Below are 26,619 nucleotides of genomic sequence, written 5' to 3'. Positions count from 1 at the left end.
AATGATCCCTTCTCCTGTTGTTTTCGACCCACAGCTTTTAATCAAATACACATACTTCATAGCTAGCCTAAGATTCAATTATTGCAGCCACATTTTGTTGGCAAAGAGAGATCCCTCTCTGGTCTAGCAAGGCTAGATGCCAGATCGAAAGCTTGGTCTGTGGTTACCTCGAAATTGCCTCTTCTCAGCCTTGAGGTTCATTCTGAGTGCTAACATATTGGCGCCATTGCCGGGGACGAGGTGACAGATCTTCTCCAGGAAAGATCATTCAAGTTGCAGATCTGATTGTTGATGGTGGACAATAGTCAAACACATATGAAGGCTGAAATCATTCACCTGGTGACTCCATTGTTCAAGATCCCAAGCTTCAAAGTTCAGAGCGACTTCACTGCCAAAGAATCCAGATTTCAAAGCATTGATGGTAATCACCAATGACAGGGTATGTGGAAAATCCTTTATCTGGGGAAATATTACTAACTTTAAGGAATGAGTTAGCGAAATTTCAAATTGATCAGAGTTTCTCAACATCAGTATTTCGTTGTTTGAAATCCAGCCGACTCACACCTGAAGGTAAAAAAAAAATTCTTGGTTTAGTTGCTGAAAGATTAGAAAATGAAATTGAACTATTGGATGTTCAAATTGAATCATATGATTTCCAAGATCCTAAACAGTTCTTGGAAACTCTCCCTCCTCCCAAAGAAGAAAAGGTAAGGCTGCCCTTGGATGGTTGGATTGAAGGATGTTTTGATTTACAGCAAGGATGTGACAATCTCCAGCCGAGAGCATATGTTAATGAGTTGGGGTAGCAGATAGAATCTAGTTTTTATGATCCTATAGTAGCATATATGGAATATTTTCTTAAGTTGAATGAAAAACCAGATTTCCTTTTACAGAGCCAGAGGTACTATGTGTATATATTGCTGGTAGAATTTCCAATTATGTTCTAGTTCAAACACCATCAAACAACCGCATCATTACAACAACTACTTGATTGGTTGATTTGGCACTTTAGTATCACTTGATTCAGTGATTTTGCAGTAGATTAGTGTAGGATAAGTGTGTAATAAGCTTGATGGACAGACAATTTGTAGTGTGTGATTTTCAGTGTTCGGTTTGGTTGGAAGTTTTTGACCGTATTGGCCCAATCAGCTAGGCACTTGGTCTACGATGTTCTTGACACCTCCAAGGAGCTGACATCCCCAATAAGGCCAGTGTTAGTTCCAGTCTTCACAGCCTGTCACCAGGGATCAAAATGAGCTCTTACTATGTCTAGTTTTCATAGATGTTTTGCACATGATCTTCAGTGAAAATCATATATTAAGCATTTTTATCATAATAAGCTCAAAAAAATATTTCCAACGGTATATCACACTCCCAAAACCGGCTCCCGGATCAAAAGATATGATCGAAATCAATGATTGGTTCTTCGTTATGCATGTTTTGAGGTCATTTGTTGCACACGGGGACAAGTTTACTACAAAATAAGTTTCTGAAGTAATGGACATGAATTTTACAAAAGTGAAAGAGGTTTTTTTCAATCACATACCAAATAAAAAAAACCTCCTTTAGTTTATGCACAGGTGTTACTATGTGGGAGATATACAGTGATATTTGAAGCCTACATTAAAACAAAACAAATTTTGCATTTGTTTTACTGTTTTAGTCATTGTAGTGCGGCGCCATTTTACAACATATGGAAAGTAATTTTGAGAAACCCAAGGAGGTTTTTGTCAACCACAAGCCATATAACAAAAACCTCTTTCATTTTATTCACAATTTTTGTGAATTGGAATATTTGACTATATCTTTACAGCCTATTTTTACAGATTTTAATATTTAATGATTTCCTGTTTTAGAGATTATTTTGTGGCACATATTCCAAGCAATTGGAAATGAATTTCCAAAATTTGAGCGAGGTTTTTATCAAACATGACCTTATCTACAAAAACCTCTTTCAATTTTGTAACACATGTTATGGTTCAAGAGATACGAGTTCATATTTGACCCCTATTTTCATAAATTCGGTCCAAATTTAATGTAACTGTTTCTATCTTTAGGGAGATGGTTGAGCTCAACTCCCTTAGTACAGGGATGAGCTAATTGTATATATTTTATGAATTTCAGAGTGTAAAGGGTTAAAACTTTTCAACAGAGGAAATCTGCTTTGGACTGTGTAAATCTTTTTCTGAATATTATTTTTAATGGAGCAGTTTCTGCCCTTTAGATTTGGGATCCATCACGGTGTTTAATGTGCAGCATGTTTTTCTTGTAAATTCATTTCCATGCTTTGTTTTTTCTGCTAATTTCGTTACAGCATTCTCTAAGGGAAGTGTTAGGAATCCATCCACGCATGATGCTCCTTTCACAATGATTTTGTTGTTAAATGTAGTGGTTATCTTTGCAGAATCCATCCTCTGTTTGATGCTTTGTTGAGTAACCCGGTGTTTCTTTTTCTTCTAACGCTGCCACTGTAGATCCATCCCTTGATTGATGCCTGTAGGGCAGCAAGCTTTCTCCTCTTTCCTTCTCTCATTTACATCTTTTATCTGGCTGAACATTTCACTTACTTTGCCCCAAGTTTTGCCGGCAAAAACTAGCCTCAATTCCATAGCCCAATGATCCCTTCTCCTGTTGTTTTCGACCCACAACTTTCAATCAAATACCCATACTTCATAGCTAGCCTAAGATTCAGTTATTGCAGCCACATTTTGTTGGCAAGAGAGAGCCCTCTCTAGTCTAGCATGGCTAGATGCCAGATCAAAAGCTTGGTCTGTGGTTATCTCGGAATTGCCTCTTCTCAGCCTTGAGGTTCATTCTGAGTGCTAACAGGTAGTACCGCTCCTTGAGGGAATCATAGAATGAATTCCAAGTGGGTGAAACTGAAAATAGTGGGGGTGTACTTTCATCCTTCTTCTCACAGTAGGTTTCCCACCAGTCCTTGATGTGGGGGGCGAATTTGAGAAGTGAAAAATTAATGTTTCTCTACTGGAAAAATCATGAACAGAAAAATACCCTTCTAGCAAATTTAACCATTTATCTACGACGTATGCATCTATATAACCTTCAAATATGGGGATGTCAAAGTTTACTTGTACCTTAAAGGGTGTGGCGCTTACAAAGTAGTTGCTGGAAGAAGATGTTTCGCCTTTGGGTAGCGCTGAAGGATCTGGGAAATGTTGTCCATCATCGTGTTCCCATATCGCTTGAGGGCTTCTTCAAGCAAGATTTTGAAAGGATCTCCTACCCTCTCGTCTTTCTTCTCTTCCACCATGGGAGGCCGTCGAGATTTGTGAGGTTGGTCTTGCAAAGGTTTGACCAGTTCGAGCCCTAACTCCTTATATCCTGACCTCGTTGGGGACATGCAAAGAAAAACAAAGAAAGAGAAGACCGCTTTGATACCACTGATATGAATTTAAATAGGAACGCAATAAATTAAATATATAACCATAAATATAGATATGCAACAAAAATAACACTTCATTTCATTAATACCAAATACTAGAATATGCTTACAAACAAAATGGAAATAAAACTAGCTCAGGTGATGGTAGCTTATCCCTAGAAAGAGATGTGGTGGCTACATGCCTCTAAAATGTGTTACAATGAGCCTCAAGGGCCTATTTATTATTGAACAATAAGGGAAAACCCTAACCCCAAGAGATGACATTCCAAGAGTTTGTGGGCCCCGTTGGGGTTAGTTGGGCAACCAACTTCCTGGGGTCGTAACTTGGTCATATTATCTCCATTTGGTGTGTACGATACCTTGTTGGAAATATCTCTCTAAGTAATACAAGATTTGCGGCTATGACCATGGGCCCACTGTGGACCTCAAAAAAATGTCGTTTAGGGGTCAAAACTGCTCCACAAGTTCAGGACCCGAAAAACTTCTAAAAATAGTAAATGCTGCAATAAACAAGGAAAAAGATGAAATTGATTAGAGGTCTAGGTGGAATAGGTGGGTGGACACCAATATCCACCTGTATTAGACTATCAAATGGATTGTGGGTAGCAGAAAGAAGGTTGGATCAACAACTACAACTAAAGTTCATTGCAAGTAACATGTTGCATGTGTAATTTCCTTGCTGAGATTTGGATGCATGGTACATGCATGTGGTTATTTGGTTATTTTGTTGTCATGTGCATGGAATTTTCCTAGACTGACAGTGGTTTCATCCTTACCTTTCCATTTCCTAGATAACCATGATGTAGTGGTTTCTTTATTTGATTAAAGTTTGGATGGTCGTTAGACTTGGATCTTGGTTGAGGTGGTCTCGAGAAAATTCCCAAGGGTCAAGAGTGGAGATGGGATTTCTCCTAAAACTCTTGATGGATGGGTGGAGACAAGAAAATTCCTCTTGAGTTGGTGAAGGAAGTCAGAGGCGTCCAAGCTTGCTTTGATGTTGGTGATTTCTGGACTGGTGTAGGTGAAGTCACCGTGGTTGGGGGTTGAGGTGGTTTGGCCTCTAGAATCCCTGGTTGATTCTATTTTGGTTTAACCCATATGAACCCAAATTCATGCTTGTAATATGGCACGGGGGTGATTGGATGAAAAAGAGATTAGGTTCAACCCAATTTATGGTTGGGTGGTACGTGGAAGTCCCTAACTTGGTCTGTTTTTGCATATGAGTAATATGAGTTATTTCCTTATTGCGATTGATGAGTACATGTATTGGTTATTATCTTTATATTATGGCTGATTTGTCATGGATTTTATTCTGGTTATATGTTGCTTATAGGCATGGTTGAATGATGTGTTCTTGTTATGGATCTTGTTCATGATTTGACTATTTATTGGATGGTTGATGAATGCATGGGCTAAAAAGTGTTGTTTCAACTAGCTTGAGAGGGCATTGGGCCTTCTCGATGATTCCTTGATGAATTATGAAGATCATGATCAGATTTGCATTCATGACCCATAACTACTATGTTTATCATATGTTTGAAAAAATGTAAAACATCTATTGGATATGTCTTGGACAAGATTTAGCCCTAATATTGATTGTTTAGACTTGTTATCATCTTACACCCAATTCTCGAGAGTTCTGGGAAATTTAAGGTAGTGGCTTGTAGGCTAGCTTTGAAAAAGTGGCATGGATCTCACAATCGTATGCAAAAAACTAATAGAATTCGATCACAACCACATGGAGGAAAGTGCATGCATGCAATTGGAGCCTTCCAACTGCATGCATAGTGTGTCAAGGGTGTGGTTGGGATGTAAAGCTTGTGAAAAGAGGTTCTAGCTCAGGGATTGATCACCAAGGGTGATTTCCAGAATCCCAAGTGATCTGGTGCCCTTGAGGGGTGGCACTATGTGTTCTAGTTAGTAGACCCCACTTCCATAATTGGAACTTGGAGGTTGGGTCATGTCATAGTAATACTCAACTCATGTTTACCCCAGAGAGCTTATAAAATCGGGTAAAGTTGGGGTGGGATGTTACACAATTATAAGGGTGAGAATGGTTGAAAATATGGGAAAATTATGGTAAAAATGATGCCAATTCAAAAACCAAACAATGGGCACAATGTTTGCCACCCTAGTTAGTTTGGCTTACTTTTGAGATTTCTAGTAGGAACCCACTCGTGATTTTACTTGTAAATGCTTGCGAGAACTCCCATAACCTACGAAATCTTGTTCCACACCTCATATATCTTTTGCAAACTACCCACACACTGAATAATGGTTCCCTCATCCTCCACATGCATCCCATTTCCTCTTGCCCAAGAAAATTGTTATTTCTCTTACTTATGGTAGACAAATTTGTGGTTCAACTTGGGAATTCGAGGTGGGTACTTTCTAGTACTTGTGGTTAATAATTTTCAGTTGTCCTAGCCAACCCTCCATACCTCCATAATTGTGGTTGGTTGGCTTCCAAACTACCCAACTATATTTCAATAAATTATTTTGGGAAAGTGGAAAGAGAGGGAAGTAATTTTGAAAATTCTAGCAATTTAGATATATGGATTTTTAGTGAAAGGTATTTGCTTAGCAAGAAAGGGAATTCCCCAATCCCCTCACAAGTTTCTTCACATGGTATCATGGCTAGTACCAATCCTCCACCGTTAAGTTAATTTCTTAACATTTTTTGTTAATTAAGCAAAATACCTTTACATTATTTACAATTTATCCATCCTAGATCAAAAATCATGAAAATGTCTTTGTCATGGCTCATAGTGACACTGAGTCATAATTATAATTAGAGACTAAAGAAAATCGGGTGTTACACTACAAAATGTATTGGACATGCTAAATTTAGATAAAGTAGCAATTATAATTATGAGAAGTTTTAGGATTTTTAGCTTTTAGGTAGGATGCAAGTCTATATCTTGTATTGCAAGTAGACTTGGTCAAGCTTTTTTATTCTCAAACAAGGATTCCATTAACAACAATTCTAATGCAAATATCCTTAATGGTTTCTATGTCTCACATAAAGTGTGTTTTTCCATCTTCGTTGAGTTTGAGTGGCAAGGATTTAGTCAATATAAATCTAGGGTTAAGATGGATCTTAATGTGAAAATTCTATCTATTGCAGCTACTGGAGATTACTCTTCTAACTCAAAAATTAATTATGTAGTTTATTTAATACGGAAAATAATGAATAAAATCACAACTACAATTTTTCACCATACAAATACTGCAGAAAATAAAATACTGGAAACTGAGAAATTCTAGCACACACACAATAAAATTGACACAGTTATTTTTGGACAATTGTCCCCGGAAAAACCCAACTTGGGAAAACCGGTGCAACAGATGAGGGTTTTATTATTAATGTTCAACATCAAATCTGAGTACAATAATTTTAGATCCCCAAATAGCAATATAATCTGAAGAAAGCACTGGCAAAAATATTGTGAGAATTTTCTCTCACCCCACATCTATTTTCTGCCTCCGAAATAACTTCCCCAACCTTTGCGTGAGATGAATACGTTAGCCTCTGCACAATCCCTACATTGGCCCTCTAAAGATTTCGGGCTTCCTTCATTCGACTCTTTTGGGAACTGAAAACTTTTTCCAGGAATGATGGTGCTCTCCTGCTCCACTTGCTACTCACCTTATGGCTCTATCTTCTCTACTGAGCTACTACTACTGAGAAAATCAAATTTCCTGGGAAACTGAGTATCTACATTGTATGATCTGTTGGAAATAATACTGAGAGGGGGGGTGAATCAATATTAGCAATTTAACAATATTTCATTTCCATAAACAGATTTATATATGCTACTTCTGTTAATGAAACCTGCGTGTATACGCAATTGTGTTTAAAGCAACCAGTGTATACCTTGCACACTTATAATTTAGTTAGTTGATCTTTAATTTGTGTATCAGAACCATATAACCAGTAATCAGATGTAGTAAACAGAATAGGCAATCACACACATGAACACAAGATATAAGGTGGAAACCCAATGTGGGTGAAAACCACCTACTGCAATCGTCTCTATCTTTCTTTAATAAGAAACTTCTTTTACAAATTTTGTACTGGTACAGTCTTATACCAGTACGCAGGCTTCAACCTGCAGAAGGCTACAACCTTCTCTCATTCTCCAGCTTTTCCTGGAAGGGAGATACAACCCCTTAGCTCTTGTACTAGCTGATGTGTTTACTAGTACATAGGTGCTGACCTACAGAAGGCTATAACCTTCTCTTTTCTTCCAGGGACCACGTTTCATAAATTTTCAGACTGGATCCATCAATAACATCAATCAAACATCCAATATATCTGCATCAACCAATATCCTTTGCACCAACCAAAACTGAATCAAACAATCACTTTTCTGAACGCGGTAACCAGAACACAGTAACAGTAACCAGAACCCAATCCAGAACCCAGAACACTACAATAGTAAATAGAAGTAGCTAAAACATATTTTATGAGGTGTACGCTACTTCAATGTGTCGAACCTGCGTGCATACACACTTTTCTCAAGGCGGACCTACGTATACGCAGTTTTGAAATGCCTAACCAGCGTGTATACGCGCCTTTGCTATACTGAACCTGTGTACAGATCTGTAAAAGATGATTTAACCTTTACCACTATTCAGACATCAATTATACCCAGATCATCAGATTTACAGATTACAACATGCACCAATTATTCAGATAAAAGATCAAAAACCACACAAAGATACTTCTCTTCAAGCCTTAAGATCTTGACCCATCAATAGAACTTATCCTTCTTCAAGCGCTCAGGTTCCTCCTTGATTCAGATCCAGCTATGCATCATAACCCAATGACCAGTATTCTAGATCTTTCTCTTCATTAGATATTCAATACTTGAGTGCCCTTGCCTAATGATCTCCTCCTCCTTTTATAGTCTTAGGCCTTACTCAATACCATGGTCCAAAACCACTCAGAATTAATACCTTGGACCAAATACCTGGGATCAAGACTTTGGGCAAGATATCTTGGACCAATACCTTGTGTTAAAATACCAAGGACCAAATACCACGGACCAAAACAAAGTTTTCCACTATGTACGCACTTTTCCTTGCGTGAAAGTGTGTGTATACGCATACGCGCCTTTTGGTCTGCGAACCTACGTGTATACGTGGTTTGGTCAAGAGGAACCTGCGTATACCTCTTGTTACTTCATTCTGTGACCCTGAACTGTGATCTGTCATCTGAGTGAGTTGCCATCAAGGACAACACTTGTGTCATAGCGCCAAAACTGTGTCATAATGCCAACATGATCTCCATCACCACATCAAATTTCTTTTATAATCCATTGTTGGAGCACCAACGACCAAGATTAAAACTTCATCAATGGCTAGGATCATTTCTGGGTCGATCAGTGTGACTTTCTAGATGATCCATGCCTTATCTCAATTAACAGTGATTAATTAAAAATATTCCCTAAGTTTAGACTTAGGAAATATTTAAAAATTGGTTAACAATCTAATTGAGACACTTCTAGGCGGAATTTGCAGCAACGATTCTTGGGTTTTGGATATTTCATGTATTCTAGCCTCTCCACAAAATTTAGTGGCTAGAACACATCTGATGCTACAAAACCTAACTCTCCCTCTTAGCGAGGAATGTGTTCTAGCATTGTTTCCCACTGTAGCAACACCCTGTATCTGCATCATCTCATGTCACACTACTGATGTTTTATTGTTGCTACTCACTACGCAACTCCAATATACATTGATCTATGTTGTTGCTGACTCTGCAAAACTACTGCCAACATTGCATCTGCACTGCAACTCCCTCTTCATATGTTGTTGCTTCAACTCTAACATCCAAAATATCCTATCCCTGCTACTGAAACGATTTCTCCACCATACCCATATGTTCTCTGAAATAGACGAACTTATCTCTCCTTAGAGATTTCGTGAGTATATCTGCAACCTACTCTTATGTGGGAACATATTGTAGCTAGATTTCTCCTTGATGTACATAATCTCTGATGAAGTGACATTGAATATCGATGTGTTTCGACCTATCATGAAACACTTGATTCTCAGAGAGCTTTATGAAACTTTGATTATCACAATAGACATTGGTCGCCTCTATCGTCTGCCTAAACAAGCTTACTAGCAGCCTCCAAAGCCATATAACTTCACACGTAGTTGTGCTAGCTACCATATACTCTGCTTCTGCAGAAATCAGTGCTACTGAATTTTGCTTCCTGCTACACCAAGAAACCATCCATGATTCAACATTGAATCAATATCCGAAGGTACTTTTCCTGTCCACTAAACTTCCATCCCAATCTACATATGTGTACCCAAAAATTTTGATGTCATCCTCTCGAGTATATTTCAACCCATACTCGACTATGCCTCGTATGTACCTCAAAATATGCCTTGTTGCTGCCCAATGTACCCTTTTCGGTTTCACCATGAACTAACTAAGGGTATTGACTACAAGGAAATATCTGGCCTAATGTTGACCAGATACATGAGAGACCCAATAAGTTGTCTATACAAGGTGGGGTCAACATCTTTGCCATCTGATGCATGTGTCTTCTTCCAGTTGGTAATCATGGGTGTAGACATGGGTCTACAATCCTGCATTCTGAACCTCTTCAGAATATCTGTAGCATATCTTCCTTGCCCAAGGAATATCTCCCCATCCTTCTACCACACCTCCAATCCTAGGAAATAGTAAATCAACCCCAAATCCTTCATGTCAAATTATGTTGTCAGGTTCCTCTTGCAATCCTCTATGAGCACTGATGATCTTGTCAACAATAGATCATCCACTTACAAAACTAGAATGAGGGGCTCATCTTCTACCATCAAATAGTAAAGGTTGGGATCTGCTTCACTCTTAACAAACCCCATTTGTTGCAAGTAGGTGTCAATTCAACCATACCATTACTTGGGAGCATGCTTGAGCTCATATAGAGCCTTCTTCAATTTGCACACATGCATGCGCCTCTCCTGAATCTCAAATCCGTCTTTTTGTTCTATGTACAGTTCCTCCTCTATCTCTTCATTCAATAAGGTCATCTTGACGTCCATTTGGTGAATTTTCCATCCCATCTGAGTTGCTAGAGATACGACTGACCAGATAGAAGTGTATCTAGGAATTGGGGTGAATCTTTCCTCATAATCTATCCACTCCTTTTGTGCACACTCCTTTGCCACGAACCTAGCACTGTACTTTTCCACACTATCGTCTGTTGCATATTTGATCTTGTAGATCCATTTCGAACCTACAACTGATTTATCTTCTAGCCTAGGAACTACCTCCCAAACATCATTTGTCATGATAGAACCATATTCTTTTACCATGGCATCTATCCACACCTAATGTTGTGCGGCCTCTTGAAAGCTGGAAGGTTATGTAACCTGAGCTACCAATGCTTGGTATCTATCAGGTTATATGCGTTGTCTCTTGCTCGTCCTAAGAGTCCCAATAAACTCTTATGCATCCCTTAATGTCTGATGAACCTCTCTGCTAGCTTGACCACTAGTCGAGGGAGGTTCTGCCAAATCCTCCTTATCCTATCTCTATTGCTCCATCAACTGAGAACTCCCTGGATTTCCTACTCCTAAGGAAATTTTGGTACTGGTCACAATACTTGACCCTTGTGACTCTCTTCTTGCTTGTCCCACTGACTGCTCCTGTGGCTGCCCTGCTGCTGGACTAAAGGAGCTTCTACTGACTGATTTTGATCACTTGCAAGCATGTATCGAGACCTCCTGAAAGCTCGTACCTCCATGAAATTCACGTCTTGTCTTACTACTATCTTCCTACTGCTAGGAATGTAGATTTTGAATGCCTTTGAGGTTTCGTTGTACCCAACGAAAAATCCCTTCTATGTAGTCTGATCAAGTTTGGTCCTTTTATCACCTGGCATGTGACAATAAGCAATGATGCCAAAAATTATGAGGTGGATGACTTCAAGCTTCTTCCCCACGAAGACTCCTTTTGGCATTTTCTTCCCCAATGATCTATGAGGAGTCATATTCTGAATATACATTTTCGTGTTACATGCTTTTGCCCACAAAAATACTTGGTCATATGGCATAACCTTTGTAGCTCCAACAATGATTCTTTTTTTCTGCTCTGCTACACCATTATGTTGTGGATTATATGGAGTTCTCCATTCTCTCTTGATGCCTTCCTTCGCACAGAAATATGTGAAGTCTTTATCAATATACTCTCCACCATTATCTGAGCGAAGTACCTTGATCTTCTTCCCTATCGCATTCTCCACGAGAGCTTTAAACTCTCTAAAACGATTGAAGACCTCATCCTTGGTCTTCAAGAAGTAGATCCAAGTTTTCTTGGAATGATCATCAACAAAGGTGACGAAATATTCGACACTGGTAAGAGCTCTAGTGGACATTGGGCCACAAATATCTAAGTGTATAAGTCTTAACACATCATCAACTCTACTGGCAGTCCTTGGAAATGTCTCCTTAGCATACTTCCCAAGTACGCACCCTCTACACATATCATCATGTTCAGTCCCTAGTTCAAAAGCCCCTATTACAATTTCCTTGAGCATCCTGAGTGCTCCATGATGTAGATGTCCCATTATTTTGTGCCATAATTCATTTAGCTTCTTCCCACTACTACTGTTGTTACCTATCAGTGCCATTAGAGAATCGATTTGTAATTGGTACAACCTATTACTTTGAACTCCAACCTGTCTTACTTTGTTCTAGCTTGGGTGCTTGACATACACTTTCCTCCCTACGAAGTGAACATCGTTCCCTTTATCTTGTAACTGGGATACTGAATCAGGTTCATACCCAATCTTGGCACATGAAATACATCTGAATCACTAGTGCTTTCTCCTTATTCCCCCTGAAAATATATGGTACCTATCCCTATTGTAAATTTCATTATGTTTACCATAGTAATCTGAAAATCCATCTACTCCTCTTTGTAGCTAGAGAAATATTCTCTAACCCCTATCATGTGAGCTAAAGCTCCACTATCTATGTACTAGACTCCTTGTAAAGTTGATCCTGCTAAGAAAGCAAATTTGACTTCCAATCTGGAAGGCAAATCTGAAGTCTCTTGAATGTTACTTCTATCCATGGCTAAACTAGAACAAATTTAGTGTGTTATTTCTCTTCTCCTCCCGACGCGGATTCTATAGCCTGTAGCAAAAAATTTCTGCATCCAACCAGTATTTTGCTCAACGAAAAATCTGAGCTGCAACTACTCCCTCTAATTGTTGGAATCACTAATATGGGAAATTCGATTTTCTTGCCTCCTCTCAACTGAAAAATCAAACGGTTGCCCTAGTAACTCTGACTGCCTCTTATGGGATCAGTGCAGTCTTTCTGGGAATTTCGATTTGATGCTCTCTCTGAACAGCGAAATTCCTTTTTTTGCTTTTGAGCTTCCTGGTTGATCAATTGCTCTGATACCATGTGAAATTTCTATCTATTGCAGCGATTGGAGATTATTCTTCTAACTCATAAATTAATCCTGCAATTTATTTACTACAAAAAATAACGAATAAAATTACAACTGCAATTTTTCACCATACAAATACTTCGGAAAATAAAATACCGAAAACTAAGAAATTCTAGCACACACACAATAAAAATGACACAGTTGTTTTTGGACAGTTGTCCCCAAAAAAACCCAATTTGGGAAAATCGGTGCAGCAGATGAGGGTTTTATTATTAATGTTCAGCAGCAAATCTGAGTACAATAATTTAGATGCCCAAATGGCAATATAATCTAAAGAAAACACTGGAAAAAATATTGTGAGAATTTTCTCTCACCCCACATCTATTTTATGCCTCAGAAATAGCTTCCCCAACCTCTGCGTGAGATGCCTTCGTCAGCCTTTGTGCAATCCCTATGTTGGCCCTCTGAATATTTCAGCCTTCCTTCCTTCGACTCTTTCGGGAACTGAAAACTTTCTCCTGGAATGATGCTACTCTCTTGCTACTCATCCTCTAGGTCTATCTTTTCTGTTGAGTTGTTGCTACTGAGAAAATCGAATTGCCTAAGCAACTAAGTATCTTCATTGGATGATCTCCATCACCACATTGACTTTCTTTTATAATCCACCATTGGAGCACCAACGACCAAGATTAAAACTTAATCAACTGCTAGGATCATTTCTAGGTCGATCCGTGTGAGTTTCTAGATTATTCACGCCTTATCTCAATTAATACTGATTAATTAACCATATTCCCTAAGTTTAGACTTAGGAAATATTTAAAAATTGGTTAATAATCTAATTGAGACACTTCTAGGCAGAATTTCCAAAAACGATTTATGGGTTTTGGAGATCTCATGTATTCTAGCCTCTCCACAAAATTTTGTGGCTAGAACATACTCGATGCTACAAAAATTAACACTTAATTGGTATATGCATATTTGATTAACTTGTTCAAATAACCACTTAATAACAATATACCTAAAGTATATAATTCTTATATGTTAAAATTTTACATGATTTCATCATTATAATCTATCATTCATCACAATCTACCACATACTAGGATGTAGAGCATACCTCTCAACATGATAAATCTTTTCTTTCTTTCACTTGAATTGTGGACACATAATCTCCTCAACCAAAGAAGATGAAACCAAAAAAAGTAACTTTGAATATAATCAAAGAGAAAAATTTACAACCGAAGCAACCATCTATGAAGAGGTTCCTTATATAAACACATCTAATAAGGAATACTTCAAGCAACAATAAAAGGTTGACTATATGGTATAATCTAGTTTGGTGGATACATGTTAATAGAAGGTCAAATATTCACAAAAATTAAGTAAGAAAACCTTGTTGATTTCTATGACCATTAATTAGCCCCATGAAATCCCATTTAATAGGAATCATCCTTGTGCAACTCAAGTAAGAAATGTAAAACAAAGGCTTCCTTAAAGCAGTGTACTACTTACGAAAGAGTAAACACTAGTTCTACCATATAAGTAGTTGATCCAAGTTTTGAGTGGAGAGGGATTGAGGGTTAGGGTTTGCAACAATGGAGCTTAACGAGGTGAATTTTACCCTAGATCTATATCAAAATCTAAGCATATGAGCCTCTCTATGTGTATAGTGCAAGCGTGTTGAGGTATCACATGGGTTGGAAGTTACTAATGCAAAGGAGAACTATCTAATCATTCAACTACTATGGAACTTGAAACAAAAGTGAGTAGGTCCTTGGTGTTCCCGTCTCTTATTAGAAGGGTTCAATCAAATGATGATATGTATGTAGAATCGATAGGCCCTAGGAGAGATTGATTAGTTGGAGAGGTATAGGGTTAGATGTGTTGGCAATATAGAGTAAATGACCTCTTAATACCACATAAAAGCATATTGGGGTCTCAATATTTTAAATATGTGTTCAATGCAAGGTTTTTAGTGCCAATTGTGAATAACAATGGTTCTAGAATAGTAGAGAGGAATATGTGGTTTTCATCTTAGCGTATACAATCACTTGGTTTGGGTGCATTTTCTTTCTAGAATGTGTTTCCTCTAGAGGGAATTTTGGTTAGATATGTGAGGCATCTAAAGCATTACTGGCTACAATCATTTGTCTACCTTTGATTTCTTATTCAGAGAGTTTTACAATGGCGGTATTGAAATGCTTGAAGGTGAATAAGCCTAGTGAAAGATTGAGATCCCAATATGCTTTCATGTAATCTTAAGAGGCCATTTACTCCATAGTGCCAACACACCTGACCCTTTGCCTCTTTACCCAAATGATTTATCCTCGAGCTCGCAAATACAACACATAGATCATTATTTGATCGGATAATTCTAATAAGAGGTGGGACCTCCAAGGAGTTATTCACTTTTGGTTCAAGTTCCCTAGTAGCTAGAAGATTTGGATAGTTCCCCTTTGCACTAATAACTTCCAACCCATGTGAAACCTCAACACGCTTGCACCATGCACCCAAAGAGGCTCATATGCTTTGATTTTCAAATGGATATGGTGTTAAATCCACCTAGTAAAGATCCATTGTTGTAAACCCTAACTCTCCATCCCTCTCTGCTCAAAACTTGGATCAACTAATTCTATAGTATAATTAATCTTTAATCCTTCACAAGTATTGTGTTGCTTTAAGCAAGCTTATGTTGTGCATTTCTTACTCAAGTTGTGCAAGGATCAATCCTATTAAATTTGTGAATGGTCCCAAAATTCAACAAAGTTTTCTTATCTAATGTTCCATATCATAAATGTCTATAAGAAATTTCTTTATAAATGATTGTTTCAATTGTATTTTTTTTTAATTCAAAATTATAATTTTATTTATATTTGATTTTTTTTAATTAAAAAAATTATATATCAAAAAACAAAAAAAACAAACATCCTTATCATGTTGAAAGATATATTCTACACTTTAATATATGTAAAAATATATAATGAATAATAAAATTTTATAATAAAATGGTGATTTCAATTAAAATCTATTATTAACCCTGAATCTATGGATCAAATCTGTGTAACTCAATTCTTTAATGTATTTACACCTTCAAGAATTCCTTTCCGCTCAATGCTCTAAACAATTAAATCCAAGATTAAAGAGTAATCTTAAAGTTTACAATCATCCATATTTACAAATTTGTCAGTGTTATTCCTTATTCCTTATATGTTATAAGGAAATAATTTAAAATTGATTTTTTTTGGATGGTTTGGAGTATATTTTAAAATTGTTTTTTAGGTTAAGAGTAGTTTTGAAAATGTAAGAAAACAGGTTAAAAAGATTGCCCTATAATTTAAAATTCAAAAGTTTCATGGATGATTTGGTGTATGTTTAAAAAAAATATTAGGTTAAGAGCAATTTTGAAAATGTAAGAAAATAGGTTAAAAAATTGTCCTTATATGTTTCAATTTCAAACGGTATGGTTTTCCTTTAATAACAAATTTAGGTAGTATGATTTTCTTTGAATAATAATGATGAGTTATACTGCATTCACATAATCACATAGAATTTTCCCCACTACTAATTTGACAACTCAATTATAACTAGCACAACCACATTAATAAATATAGTTGATATATGTGGTAGGCTTATCAATAATCCACCATTGCTATTGAAAAAATACAGTAGCCAAATGGATGAAGTAAAAAATATGCGATTACAACACCACATATAAAAACTACTTAAATTCATGTTTTTACATTGCATTAGTTTTTATGATTTTGTTTTCAATCTTAGCAATGTGAAATATATCATGAGGTGTGTGGATGTGTATTATCAATTGATTCTTATCATCTTTTACCAACAATTTAATTTAAATCTCTTCCCTAGTTAAATTTAAAAGGCATAATTATCAGCTTAGATCCATCTTCATATCTATCAAGTGTAGAGAGAGATCAAATCTCTTGAGGTGCAAACCTCTTTTCTAAATGCAAAACTTGAAACATTTGCTCTCTGATGTTGATAGATCTCGAGTTAAGATAGATCTAAGCTAGTTTAATTATTAATGTCTCTTGAGGTGCAAACCTCTTTTCTGAATGCAAAACTTGAAGAAAGGTTTGCACCTCCAAAATCAGATGTTGATATATCTCTAGTTAAGATGGATCTAGGCTGGTTTAATTATTATTTTTATTTTCCTCGTTTAATTTTTATCCTTATGTAATTTCACTAAGTCAAAATGTTTTAATTAATAATTCTATTTTCTATTTTTATGTAATTTGATTACTCAAAATGTTTAAATAACATAATATAACAAGATATTACAACATGTCTTCCATAATGGGATGGAGAGTGTCTCTGGCCCAAAAATGTGATAAAATTAAATTAAAATAATATGCATATTTACAAAATATTTTGATTGTGAAATGAGAGATGGTTTTTCAGAATGTGGTATTTATGGGCCATGGTATTGTTCCATGGTATAGTATGGTTAATAATATTCATGGTAAAATGGGGTGAGTATCCATGGTAAGTATTATTTTGATTTTGAAATGAGATATGGTTTTTGGGTATGTGGTATTGATGAGCCATCATATTGGCCCATGATATGGTATAGTTAATAATATCCATGGTTGAAAATCTGGTTATATTTTAAGTATTAAGTTTTTATGTTCTTATTAATGAAATTTAAATATGGTTACAAAAATATTATTTTAATTCATATAGTAATATGGATCCTAACTTATTGTAGCTACTTATAAGTTATAGTAAGCACGTCTTTCGGATTAATCACATCAGTATTATTTAGTCGAAGTTTCGAACCAGCGAATGTGGTTCATCCTCAGGACAAAGGTGAAAAAATCCATAAATCCTAATGAATAAATAGCAAGGATGCATCAGTGACCAGAATTAGCCATTAGAAACTAGCCGTTAGGAAATTAGTTATTTAATTAATAAATTAATAAATTTTTATTTTTAAATTCCAATCAAATGACTAGCTATAATAAAATTAGCCATTAATTATAAATATCTAATTATTTAATAATATTAAATTTTTATTACTTTTAACTTTTACGAACACAACAACATCTCCCCCATACTGGGCTCTATATTTTACTTTTAACCGACATGCAAATGTTCACCAATTGTTGATGTATTATAAATTGGATATATTAATATAAATTCAACATATTAAGCCAATATGTGAAAGTGTTTACAAACTTTCTTACATTACACTTACATGTGACTCTTATACTCAACTTTATAAAGCCTCTGAACACTATCATAACTTATTAATAATTAAATTAAAACTATAAAAATACCATTCCAAAATTAATACATCTACACATATAACTAAATTATGTATATACAATTTTCTACATAAAATAAAAATAATACCATGAATCTATATAAATAGCTCAAGGAAAACACGACTTCTCTCACGGATCTTGAAACACAAGTTTATTTGATTTAAAAATTTAAACTTAATTAAAAACATATGCTGATGAAAACCATTAAGCATATGTAACAAATTCACAAATCGAGTACCATTTGAAGTGATTGAGCTGTATTGACCCAGACATGCTCAATATGCTCTATACTCGGCCGTCAAAACAGTGAACACTGATCGATGATCGATGAACACTGCCACCCATGTAGAAGTCGATGAAACTCAAAGCTAAAATGGAGGATCGAGAATATCATATACAGGTAGATCTCAAGTAACATTGGCTCATGGGACTGATCCATGGAATTCTATTGGGACTGATCTATAGAATTCTATTTGAAGATATGTTCATATGCAATATTTTCCTCATGACCTCTCTGTAACAGATCTGACAAGGATACATATATCCTTTCCCCTTGAGGTATATGTGACATTTTTGTCTTATCAGATCAGATGCCCCCATATCTATATTGCTGTACAGTTCTGTTTTGATTAATATAATATAATTATATAGCTTTTTTCGTGCTGAAAAAAGAGCTCAAGTTCCATTTATGAAGACAGATTCTTAGGATAAGATGCTCCACACCAGGCCGAGCTTCAACTTTTTCACCACATCCATTTATGGATTCTTGTTTTGAATTGAATTGAAGAATTGAAGTTTACCGGACCAAAACGGTCAGTCTAATTAATAAAATATTATACAATCAAGTTTTTCTCAGTAGTCACTTTGATATCTAATTAACAAAATATTATACAATCAAGTTTCTCTCTATTGTAACCTTCTGAATCATTATTAAACAGTGACTTGAATCATTATCAAAAAGTTTGCCATTTAGTGAAACTTTCTTTCCACAAATAGCTCACATGGAGTGTCCACTTTCATACTACAAATGTCTTTATAAAAAAGACACTCCATAATAAAGTGCCATTCAGTTGCAACTCAAATCATTAACGTTGAAATTCTTAAATATCAAAATAACTTGTAAATGAAAAATATGTCTTTATGCCATTCAGTTGCAACTCAAATCATTAACGTTGAAATTCTTAAATATCAAAATAACTTGTAAATAAAAAATTTGTTACTTATGTTTCAAAACCAAGCTGAAAACCACATTAAAAACTCCCTCTAACAGTGAAACATTTAATTATAGCCCTAAATAACTCGAAAATACCCTAATAACCCTAAATATCAAAATAATTTGTAAATAAAAAAATTGTTACTTATGTTTCAAAACCAAGCTGAAAACCACATTAAAAACTCCCTCTAACAGTGAAACATTTAATTATAGCCCTAAATAACTCGAAAATACCCTAATAACCCTTTTGGTTCATGGTTTATTTATTTATTTATTAAAAAATCAAAATTCCTCGATCTAAGCTATGCTAAATATTATGGCTATGCTAAGTTTGTACAATAAAATTGATGATATGATGTTTAAATTAGTTTTATCAATGTGGGTCTTACTTTGAATTGTGGTTTATTTATTTATTTATTAAAAAATCAAAATTCCTTAATGTAAACTAAATATTATGGTTATGCTAAGTTTGTACAATAAAATTGATGATATGATGTTTAAACTAATTTTATCAATATGGGTCTTACTTTGAATTAAATGGAAGACTCATCCATTTGAATTGAATTGACTTATTTGAATTAAACTAAATTAAATTTGATTGAGGACTCATCCATTTGAAGAACTATGGAATAGCATTGGACAAGATAAAAAGATATTACATAAACATGCATGTAGTATAATGCTCCCTACTTGGTATATTTCTGCTATAGATGCAGTAGGTCTTTCAGGTGGTCTGGATGTACTTTGGGACCCTAGGTGGATTAATGCAAAAGCATACAGATGCCTCGCTGGTATTCTTATCTCTGCTCATGTTAGAGGACTTAAATGCCGTATCAACATCCTGAACATATATGCTCCATTCCGGAACAGATCAGATTACTGGGTCCGCCTTTTTGCATCCGAAGTTTTTGATATAGACTCTTTATTGGTTGCAGGTGATATGAATATAACATTCTCCTCTGATGAAGTATGGGGGAAGGGTAAGAAAGTGGACCCCATCGCACCTATGGTTCGAAATGAATTTCTTATGAGGAACTTCATCGACATTCTCCCATCCACTATCAGTCCTACCTGGGACAATGGAAGATGTGAGGAGGCGTACATTGCAAAGCGGCTCGACAGATTCCTCATTCACGCCTCTCTGATTGATATCCTTGGGATGCCTTTCTCGATGGTTGAAAACTCTCTCATATCTGATCATCGGCCGATTGTCATGGGTTGGACGTCCTTGGGTATCAGAAAAGGAATCCCTTTTAAATTTAACAGACAATGCCTTGATGAACCTGAATTTAATGACATAGTTGTTAAAGCATGGCGCAAATATGAATTCAGAGGAGCTGTTTCTCATCAGGAAAGCTTTATGAATAAGATGATTAATATCCGAAAGGTAGTTAAAAATTGGCAGAAGCTGAAAAGAATAGCAAACAGAAGAGAACTTCAGGACATCCAAGAGCAATTACAGAAGTTGACAGACACTTCAGATTATAATTCTCTATCTTTTGAAAAGAGACAACTTTTCAAGAATCTCCATAAAAAGAAGCTGCAATATCTGAAAAAGGAAGAAATTTTTTGGCGCCTGAAAAGCAGAGCCGTTTGGATGAAAGAAGGAGACAAAAATTCTAAGTTTTTTCAGAGGTATGCTAATGCCAGAAGACTAAAAAATTCTATATGGAAAATTAAAGATGAGAACGGGGTTTGGCTCGTCTCTCAACAAGATATTGCAGAGCATGCAGTATCTCACTTCAGAAAGCAATATCAAAGGATGGATCATAGAAGCTTTCAGGATATATTGTGGGGGATTGAAGCTTACTCGGTGATGTTTAATGAAGAAGAGAATGACCAGCTTTTCCAGCCCATATCAGAGGAGGAATTATTGGCGTCTATGAAATCATTCAGTAGGGACAAGAGCCCCGGACCAGACGGCTGGTCTATCGAATTTTTTATACACTTCTATGATCATATCAAGGACGATCTTCTAAAGATGTTAGAGGAGATCAGAATGAAGGGGATTATCAGCAGGCAGTTGAGCTCCACATATATAACCCTCATCCCAAAAAAAAAGGAAGCCCAGACCTTTTCGGACTATCGGCCTATTTCTTTATGCAACACCACCTTCAAAATAATTTCAAAGATCATCGCACAAAGGCTGAAAGGTGTATTATCAGATACAATATCAAAGGAACAGTTTGGTTTTCTCAAAGGTCGGAGCATCCATGATGCAGTAGCTGTTACTCAGGAGGCATTATTTTCTATACACGCCAAGAAAAGAGAAGCGGTCTTACTTAAAGTTGACCTGAGAAAGGCTTATGATTGTATTGATTGGGCCTATATCAGGTGTTTATTGGCTAAAATTGGGCTGAAGAGCAACATGATCAACTGGATCATGGCGTGTATCGATCCTGTGGATTACGCTATAATCATAAATGGCTCTCCTACTCCCTTCTTCAGTGCTGAGAGGGGGCTTCGCCAAGGATGTGCTCTGTCCCCATTATTATTTATTTTGGCCATTGACTCCCTCAGTTTACACATCCATAAGGCAGTTGAAGAGAAAGCATGGCGTCCTCTCAAAATTTGCAGGGACATATCTCTGTCTCATAATTTATTTGTAGACGACATATTATTATTTGCCATGTTTTGCAGGTCTACTTGGATGCGTCTTCATATGATTTTGGATAAATTTCAAAGGGCTACGGGACTTCAGGTAAATTTGGATAAATCAGCTATAATCCACTCTGATCTAAAGCTGGAAGATGTAGCTTGGCTATCTGAGCTTTTTGGTATAAAAGCTTATCATATCAGCAATGGCATTAAATATCTGGGCTTCCGAATCAAGGCGACTGGCTATTCCAGAGCCGATTGGTCCTGGCTGGTGGACAGATTCTATAGGAGAATCTCTGGATGGGAATTTCGTTGTCTTTCGTTGGCTGGGAGAATTGTTTTAGTACAATCTATACTAAATCAACTCTTTGTTTATTGGGCTCACCTTTTTCATCTACCAGCGAGCATTATCAACAGCATGAACAGTCTGTCTGCAAATTTCATATGGGGGGGTCATGCAGAAAAGCATAAATATCACCTTATAAAACTCTCTGGCATCTCTATTCCTAAGTCAATGGGCGGATGGGGTTTATTAAATCTGAGAATCTTTGGCAGAGCCCTCCTATGCAAATCTTTCTGGAGAGCTATTCAAGGGGATGGTCCGTGGAGCCAGCTGATTAAATCGAAATATCTTGCCAATAAGAAATTTCATGTCTGGTATCGTAGAGGCACTATAGGCGTATCATATGGATCCCCCATTTGGCGTAGCTTTCGGAAAGTTGAGGCAATCTGTCTGGAGCATCTGATATGGCGTTTTCAAAAGGGCAACAACATCATTATAGGCAAAGATCTCTTTAAGTGCGGATCAGAGGTAATTGATATCCCTGTTTCTCTTCTTAAGCATTTCCATAGAGGTGGTATTTTTTTCTGGGATAAATTGATCGCTGCCTGGGAGGGCCCTATTCCGCGTTGGAAAGATTCATCGGTTTTGAACATTCCCAAAAAATATGAGCAGCAGTGGCACAGCATAATTCGTAGACTACATAAAGGGGGTCTCACCTGCACAAGAGAATCGGACTTTTTATCCTGGAACATCACAAGTGAATCGGAAAATATAACAGTGAAAGGAATATATCAAAAGCTGATAGGGCAGCACTTTTCTCGTTCCCCGATTTTTCCACTCATTTTCTGGAAGGATGGCTGTCCTATGAAGATGATCCTGTTCGCTTGGCTCACTTTCCACAATCGGAACCTGACCTGGGAGAACTTATTGAAAAGAGGATGGACTGGTCCTAACGTATGTTCTTTATGCAGGGAAGACGCGGAATCAAACCTTCACATTTTTCTCAAATGCAAGCATTCATTTCTCATTTGGCAAGATTTAGAAAGAGCCTATGGTTTCAAACTTGATATGCATGTTTCGATTCAGGAGTGGTTCATTGATTGCAGCAAGAAACAGATCTTATGGCGTAGAATATGCATCATAACCATATGGTTTATATGGAAATGGCGTAACTCCTGTATCTTTAACCATTCGAATTATTCTCCAGCTAAAGCATTTGATTTAATCTCTGCTTATTTAGATTCGCTCCCACAGAAGAAAGTGAAGATTTTAAACATATCCCCAGCCAGGTCTTCTATAGCTCATCTTCATCAGCCATCAGCTTTTTTCGACGGGGCAGCTCAAAAGGGCCAATGTGGATGTGGATTCCACATAAAGATATCTGCAAATTCTCACTTCTCTGCATTCTGGCATGGCGGACAGGGATCCAATAATCTGGCTGAAGCCATGGCCCTCTCAGGTCTTTTAAAATTTTGTATGTTCCTAGACATTCAGCAGGTGGCTTTTTTTGGCGATTCCAAGCTATGGGTTGATTCAGTAAATCAGAAAAACTTCATTCTGGCACAACATCTGACTGGATGGAGAGATAGGATACACTTCTACTGGACCTGCCTGGAGAACTGCTCTATTCAGCACATCAATAGGGACGAAAACACTACAGCAGACGCTCTTTCAAAAAAGGGTCTTTCTTCCACTTCTGAATTTTGGCACCTCGAGATTGTATCTGATGATTCCCATTATCAGATAAATGATTTTGCCCTACCAGACCTTTAATGCTTCATATTTAAGACAGTCTCAAATATTCTGAGTTTTTGATGTCAGATATTATCAGTTTAGATATCATAGACATTATGTATTTTCTATAGATTATAGGTTTTTATTTGCTCATGTCTTTATGGGATCATAGCTCTGATCTGTATATTCTCAGAAAAAAGATGTATCATCAGTACTTTATATCTCTCATATAATACATATAGCTTTTTTTTTCTCTGAAAAAAAATGTGTCAACATATATCTTAATGTACATCTCAGAGAAAATTTATACATACATAATAGCCCTAACATCATCCATAGAACAAAGAGCCACCCGTTAATCAAGTAGATCAGGCACCAGGCCTGAAAGAAAGACCCAATAAAAAACTGGGTCAAAAAAAACAAAACCTATCAAAAACCCAAAACAAACATCAACAAATCCATATAGCAAACCAGGCCTGCATAATAAAACTCTTACATCTATATAGCAAACCAGGCCTGCATAATAAAACTTTTACATCTATATAGCAAACCAGGCCTGCATAATAAAACTCTTACATCTATATAGCAAACCAGGCATGTGTGCCTGCATAATAAAACTCTTAGAACGGTACTCTATCATGCATGTTCTTCACGGTCACAATAAGAGTCTTGTATTGCAAGTAACTTTTGGGTCTTTTCCAATGCGTCTCTTGAAAATGTAGAACTATATGTCAATTGAGGGTTGAAGTCACCCCCTAATTAGCTTTTTCGCTATTTGATCATAAATTTTGTTGGTTTCCAGCTTTTACAGCGCTGTATTTAGCTGAGCCTGTACAAATTTTTGTTGGTTTCCAGTTTTTACAGCACTGTATTTAGCTGATTTAGCTGAGCCTGTACAAAGAATTGCTCTATAGAATCGAGTACAAACCTAGGCCCGCTAGGATTTACTATTTTCATAACATTAGGTTGCCAACGTTTTGTGGCGTGAACAACAGGATTCGAACCTGCGCGCGCATAGCCCATCTAATTTCTAGTCGTGCCCGATAACCACTCTGGATAGAATCAGTTTATTTAACACGTGTCAATAAACTGTATAAAAGGAAGACGCCCGTCTTCTTGAAATGCCTATTTCTAATGATATGTTAACAGGCGCCTGTAGCTCAGTGGATAGAGCGTCTGTTTCCTAAGCAGAAAGTCGTAGGTTCGACCCCTACCTGGCGCGCGCGGTTTTGTGTAATTGATATGTTTTCTGGGGTTTTTAGTAACCAATGTGATCGATTGCTGGCTTTCAAACGAAGGATGATATCCTTGGAAATAGGAATTATTTGGTTCACGTTAGATTTTTTATTAAAATATTTAATACAATTAAATAATTGTTAAATATTTATTTCTTATTAAAATAAATATTTATTTCTTATTAAAATAAATATTTATAAATAATTGCTATTTTGATCAATTTAATGAATGATTGATATTTTAATCTCTGCGGGACTATTAACTTTTTTGTTTTTTGCTTTTTGCAATTCAATCATTTTTTTTATTCAAATTGATGATGAGTTGACCCAATCTTTTAAAAATCCCCTTACTGAAAAGACATTAACTTTCTTGTTTTTTGCTTTTTGCAATTCAATCATTTTTTTATTCAAATTGATGATGAGTTGACCTAATCTTTTAACAATCCCCTCACTGAAAAGACAATGCCAAGGAATTGAGGCCAACACATTGCCATAACTGTCCTTGATGTCTCTGAAAGCATCACAATCTTCTAACAATCCCCTCACTGAAAAGACAATGCCAAGGAATTGAGGCTAACATACTGCCATAACTGTCAATAATGTCTCTGAAATCATCACATTCCAAAATGAAATGTTTTTCCGATTCCACTGCCCCAGAAGTGCAAAAAAATGCACACGCATTCTTCCCAAGCTTCTCTAAGTCTCTTCCACCGTCTTGTTTCACACCGAAGTTGATACGAGTTAGTTCTTAATTGAGCAATAAAAATCTTTGCTCTCCACGAAATGTTGGCTCCAATGTACTCTTTTTGTTGGAGATCACAAGTGAGGTTGAATTCCTAAACATAATACTTATTCTTTCTACCCAACTCTTTTTCCCATATACGCTTACGAAACTTCTCCATAACAAAACTCTTTAACTTGTCGCTATTTGCGAGACATGCATTGAGGTAAATATTCTATTTTTGCATCCATTTGTTATTTTGCCTCATCCATGATTTCTTTCTTTCACTCATGCCTTCATTGAAAATAACTTTCGGCCATTTACCTAATCCCATTTGCTCAATTCTTTTTAGATACCTTATATTAAGACGCACCATAGCAATTGCTTCGATGGCAGTTGCTCCTGTTTCACTTAACATTATCTCATAAGGAACCGAACTTTTTATTTTGAACTTGCTCATGATCAAGTGTTTTTGGAATTTATCAATTTGTTTCCATTTTGAAACAGGGATGTTGTCAGCCCACAGTTCACACCCATATAATATCATTGGACAAACTAGGAGTCCAAAAAACACTTTAATCGTTTTCCAATCCCATAACTATGTCTCTCTGCATTGTTTTGAAGTGCATACAATGCTTTCCACCCTCCTAAAATTCTCTTCTTTCTACAATCCTCCCAATTAAGCTTCTTGTTGAAATTGATCCCGAGATACTTGTATTC

General features: G+C 36.4%; 1 protein-coding gene and 1 non-coding gene across 2 annotated transcripts in view; both read left to right on the top strand.

The window, feature by feature from the left end:
• Positions 1 to 23,982, top strand: part of LOC149141158 (uncharacterized) — a 70,231-nt gene extending 46,249 nt beyond the window's left edge. Inside the window, exon 4 of the mRNA XM_089451167.1 lies at positions 20,039 to 23,982. Coding sequence (XP_089307293.1) covers positions 20,039 to 23,982 — 3,944 coding nt within the window. The remainder of the gene's footprint in view (positions 1 to 20,038) is intronic.
• Positions 23,983 to 25,092: 1,110 nt separating this feature from the next.
• On the top strand, positions 25,093 to 25,165 carry TRNAR-CCU (transfer RNA arginine (anticodon CCU)). Its single transcript has one exon. It is a non-coding gene; the product is annotated as a tRNA-Arg (tRNA).
• Positions 25,166 to 26,619: the final 1,454 nt, after the last annotated feature.

The sequence above is a fragment of the Pinus tabuliformis genome, chromosome X (assembly GCF_031772625.1).
Source record: "Pinus tabuliformis cultivar Carrire ecotype Pingquan chromosome X, CPIR1, whole genome shotgun sequence".
NCBI lineage: Eukaryota > Viridiplantae > Streptophyta > Pinopsida > Pinales > Pinaceae > Pinus > Pinus tabuliformis.
Note: the sequence above shows the minus strand (reverse complement) of the source record. Positions and strands in the feature narration are given on the sequence as shown.